The 5,019-nt window shown below is 40.7% G+C and overlaps 1 protein-coding gene across 1 annotated transcript; it reads right to left on the reverse strand.

Moving 5' to 3' along the window:
- Positions 1–3,807: 3,807 nt before the first annotated feature.
- LOC130367861 (olfactory receptor 49-like) lies at positions 3,808–4,746 on the reverse strand (the record flags this gene model as incomplete). The annotated part of the gene is made up of 1 exon (XM_056570801.1): positions 3,808–4,746. A coding segment is annotated over exon 1 (939 nt), but the record flags the coding sequence as incomplete, so codon positions are not given.
- Positions 4,747–5,019: the final 273 nt, after the last annotated feature.

The raw sequence follows: 5,019 nt of genomic DNA on the forward strand, positions 1-5,019 counted from the left end.
TCTGCGTGTTATTCTGCCAAAAAAAATCTTCATTCTTTTGGTGCGTGGATTTCAACGGTAAACCCATTCACACCAATGCTAAATTAGTGCAGTGGAATCTCCAAACGGAATTCCTGATCAGAATTCTGCGAGGAGATTCCATAGTGTTAACATACCCTGGCAGTGTCTACAGCTCTAAACAACAAATAAAGCTGACAGATGAAGTACCTAAATAACTAACTAACTAACTAACTAATTGGCTAATATTCTTCTTGTTCTAATCTTAACAAGACTTCTGAATGTCAACTGGAATTTTCCAAGCAGGAAGCACATAAACATTTTAAACTCACATGCCAATACACAGTGAAATATTTTTGCTATGGGTTCATGATGTTTATGTGCCGATTCCAGTTGACATCCAACAGTTGTTATTTTTTTACGTACCATTGACCGTGTGGTTTAGGTAACATTATATTTTTATAGTTTGGACATGTTTGCGCACACGGAGATACCACATACCGTATTTATTGGCGTATAACACGCATTTTTTAGGCTAAAATTTTTAGCCTAAAGTCTACCGGCGTGTTAAACGCCGATAAGCCGCTGCAGTTCAATGATTTAAAGCGGGTGCTTTAAAACAATGAACTGCAGCGGCTTTTGCAGGTCCAGAGACCTGCCGTCGCTGCCGGCTTCTCTGCCCCTGCCTATCCTGGGGTCAAGAGACAGCCGGCACCGTGGCCCCATTGCCTCCCCCCATCTCCGGTTGTATAATTACCTGTTGCCGGGGTCGGGTCCGTGCTGCTTCTTGCTCCGATGCCGGTCCCCTGCGTCGTTGCTATGCGCGGCGTAATGACGAGTGACGTCGCATTGAAGACATCACTCATCACTGCGCCTCGCAGCGCATAGCAACGATGCAGGAGACCGGCACCGGAGCCAGAAGCAGCGCGGACCCGACTCCGGCAACAGGTAATTATACAAACAGGGATGGGGGGAGGCAATGGGGCAGCGGCGTCGATAGGCAGGGGGAGAGAAGCGGCGGCAGCAGGGCTCTAGACCCCCAGGAAAGGCAGGGGGAGAGAAGCGGGCAGTGAAGGCCTCTCTCCCCCTGCCTTTCCTGGGGGCTTCTGCAGGTTCAGAAACAGTGTATGGGGGTATACACATGCACACACACGCACCCTCATTTTACCAAGGATATTTGGGTAAAAAACTTTTTTTACCCAAATATCCTTGGTAAAATGAGGGTGCGTGTTATGGGCAGGTGAGTGGTATACCCCGATAAATACGGTATGTTTGATCTTATTTTCGTTTACATATTTTTTTGTCCAATGGGAAAAGTAGGGTGATTCAAACTTTTATTCAGGAAGGGTTAAATCAAATTTATTCACTTTTTTACGCACTTTTTTTAAGCCCCCATAGGGGACTATTGCATGCAATCCTTTGATTGCATACACTGAACAATGCTATGCCATAGCATGGCATTGATAAGTGTTATCTGTGCTTGATTGCTCAAGCCTGGATCTCAGATGATGATTGGACAGCATGGAGCACGGTAAGGCACCTCCCGCTGTCCTCTCAGCTGTTCGGGACGCTGCGGCTCTGCTGAGCTAATCGGCAGTATTTTCTCCCGGTTTAGACGATGCAATCAACTTTGTTTCCGAGGACAATTTTGTTCCTGTTCTCAGGATTAATTTAAAGCCTAGCAGTCAGACCACCATGGCTGTGGATCGCAGTCAGGGACCCGCCGGTAATGGCGGACACCCGCAATCCCGCGGATGTTCGCCATTAACCCTTCAGATGCCGTGATCAATACAGATCACGGCATCTGCAGCATCGCGGTCACTTAACAGGATGATCGGATCGCCCGCAGCGCTGCCGCGGCGATCCGATCCTCCTGCACGGCAGACGGAGTTCCCTACACCTGGCTCCGCTGCCTTCCGGGAATCTTCTGCTCTGATCTCCCTTCCCGCAGACCAGTGCAGAAGATGACCGATAACCCTGATCAGTGCTGTGTCCTATACATAGCACTGAACAGGATTAGCAATCGAATGGTTGCTATAAATAGTCCCCATAAGAGTGTAAAAATAAAAGTAAAAAATATAGTAAAAAAAATGTGAAAAACCCCCTCCTCCCCCAATAAAAACGTAAATTGTTCCATTTTCCCTATTTTACCCCCCAAAAATTGTTTATATATATATTTGGTATCGCCGCATGCGTAAATATCCAAACTATTAAAATACAATGTAAATGATCCCGTACAGTGAACGGCGTGAACGTTAAAAAAAAAAAAGTCAGAAATAGCTGCTTTTTTTATAACATTTTATTCCCAAAAAAATGTATAAAAAATTTAATAAAAGTTTTGTATAAGCAAATATGGAATTAATAAAAAGTACAGATCACGGTGCAAAAAATGAGCGCTCATACCACCGCTTATACAGAAAAATGAAAAAGTTATAGGTCTTCAAAATAGGGGGAATTTAAACCTACTAATTTGGTTAAAAAGTTTGCGATTTTTTTTAAGCGCAACAGTAATAGAAAAGTGTATAATAATGGGTATCATTTTAATCGTATTGACCCAGAGAATTAAAAACACACGTCATTTTTACCTTAAATTGTACGACGTGAAAACAAAACCTTCCAAAATTTGCTAAATTGCTGTTTTCTTTTTAATTTCCCCACACAAATAGTAATTTTTTGGTTGTGCCATACATTTTATGGTAAAGTGAGTGATGGCGTTACAACGGAAAACTGGTCGCGCAAAAAACAAGCCCTCATACTAGTCTGTGGATAAAAATATAAAAGAGTTATGATTTTTTGAAGGGGAGGAGGAAAAAACGAAAACGTAAAAATAAAATTGTCTTAGTCCTTAAGGTCCAAATGGGCTGAGTCCTTAAGGGGTTAAGGATTGCTTACTTTTTATTTGATATTCATCTAGAAACAGTTTTAAACTTAATTCTAGTAAAAACAATCCTTATTGTTGCATTTGAATTTCTTGAATAAAATTTTATAACAGATGCAATGATTGGGCAAACACAAATTTGACTCTTTTGTGTATTATTACTGTATTCATTCATGCTAAACGTATCACATCATCTACTTACAGAATATAGTAACTTGTTCAGGTGATAATGAGTTAATTCTCTTTACACATAGCAAGGCTTCATCACTTTAACCTCAGTCACACAAATCTCTCTAAGAACATCAGGTTGCCAGACACGCCAGACAGGGGTAACACATATTGCAGCATTTCTATATTCGGTCTGTAGAAATAACTGGGCACAAGACCCATAGACAATTGATGGCACGTACCCCTCCCTGGACTATATAACCAAAAGACATGTACAAATAGAATGGTGCAATGCGGTATGTTTGGGAAATGGCCCCATTGTTAGTTGCCTGGATAACAAAGACAACAGGTACAGTTCATAAGATATAAACCAATGTCTGCAAAAGTCAGGCTGCTGAGGAAGAAATATAGAGGTAGCTCTCGTAGTGAGGCTCTGGTTACTGAGGCTGTCCAATGTCCCTTTGCTACATATAAAATAAACCAATGTTTTAAATGGCAAATATTAGGTGGGGTGGGGGGTGGCTTGTTACAGATTTTGCCCCCTATAATGGTTTCTGTTTTTTTATTTCCCTTTGCTTTCCATGACCCATTAGTAAATTTCCATTCCATGAATTTGTTGACAATTTAGATGGAGTAATGCATTTTTTTTTTTTACCAATAGAAAAAGGAATGGGATCAACTGGTGCTGGGCCCCCTCTCCAAGGGCACCATAGCAGCCCTATGCCATACCACTAGGGTATGTATGCCCTTGCTATCTATGCTTTTTGGTTATAGAAATATGTTTTCTTCATTGTGCGTTTTAATGCCTCTTTAAATGCCTTGTTCCTAAAGCTATAAATAAAAGGATTGAGAAGAGGGGTGAGTATACTGTTTAGAAGTGCAACGACTTTGGTGGAATCTATTTTTGAATTCTTGGAGGGGTTTATGCACATGAATATACAACTCCCATAGACAATGAATACCACAGTAAGGTGGGATGCACAAGTGGAGAATGTTTTTCTTTGTCCAGCCACAGAGGAAATTCTTGTAATAGCAAATATAATGCAACCATAGGAAACCATGGAAAAGACCAATGATCCCAGCACCAAAGATGATGCCAATATAAGATCCAACATTCCTATAAGGTATGTGTCACCACATACCAGCTTCAGCAAAGGAGCAACATCACAAAAGTAATGGTCAATAACATTGGAGCCACAAAATGGCAAACGGAAAGTGAGGATGGTTTGAGAAATTGTGTCAAGAAAACCACCCAACCAGGAGCATAAAATCAGGTTCAAGCAAAGCTTTGGTTTCATGATAATTCCATATCGAAGAGGGTGACAGATAGCCACATACCGGTCAAAAGACATCATAGCCAGGAGCAAGAATTCTGTAGTGCCGAAGAGAAAGTAGACATAAGATTGTGCAAGACATCCATGAAAAGTGATAGTTTTACTTTCACTTATTAAATTGTAAACCACTTTCGGAACAATAGCTGATGTAAAACTAATGTCTAATAGGGCGAGGTTACTAAGAAAGAAATACATAGGGGTGTGAAGCTGAGCATCACTCAAGCTAACTACAATTATTGTTCCATTTCCCACTATAGTTATTATATAGCATACAGAGAGCACCACAGACAGCAGAATTTGTAATGGGAAGTTCAGTGGTATCCCCAGTAGTATAAATTCTGTCACTGTTGTAACATTTTTTCTGTCCATTATTGAAGAAGGTTCCTAAAAAATATAAAACCATGATACTGTTGAGCATGAGTACTAAAAAAAATCATATAAACTGTCATAAATATTTTTTTTTACAACTGTAATATTACAGGTGCTGTATTATCTCGGCTTACAGATCCAGCCGTACTTTTCCCTTAGATAAGTTAAGGAAAGAACATTTTCATGACTTTCACCACAATATACTGAAATGTTATTAGATGGGGAAGGGAGAGGTAAGTCGTAGCCAGACAGCTCTGGTGCCAACTTATCTTT

This window comes from Hyla sarda, chromosome 1, assembly GCF_029499605.1.
Source record: "Hyla sarda isolate aHylSar1 chromosome 1, aHylSar1.hap1, whole genome shotgun sequence".
In the NCBI taxonomy this organism is placed as follows: domain Eukaryota; kingdom Metazoa; phylum Chordata; class Amphibia; order Anura; family Hylidae; genus Hyla; species Hyla sarda.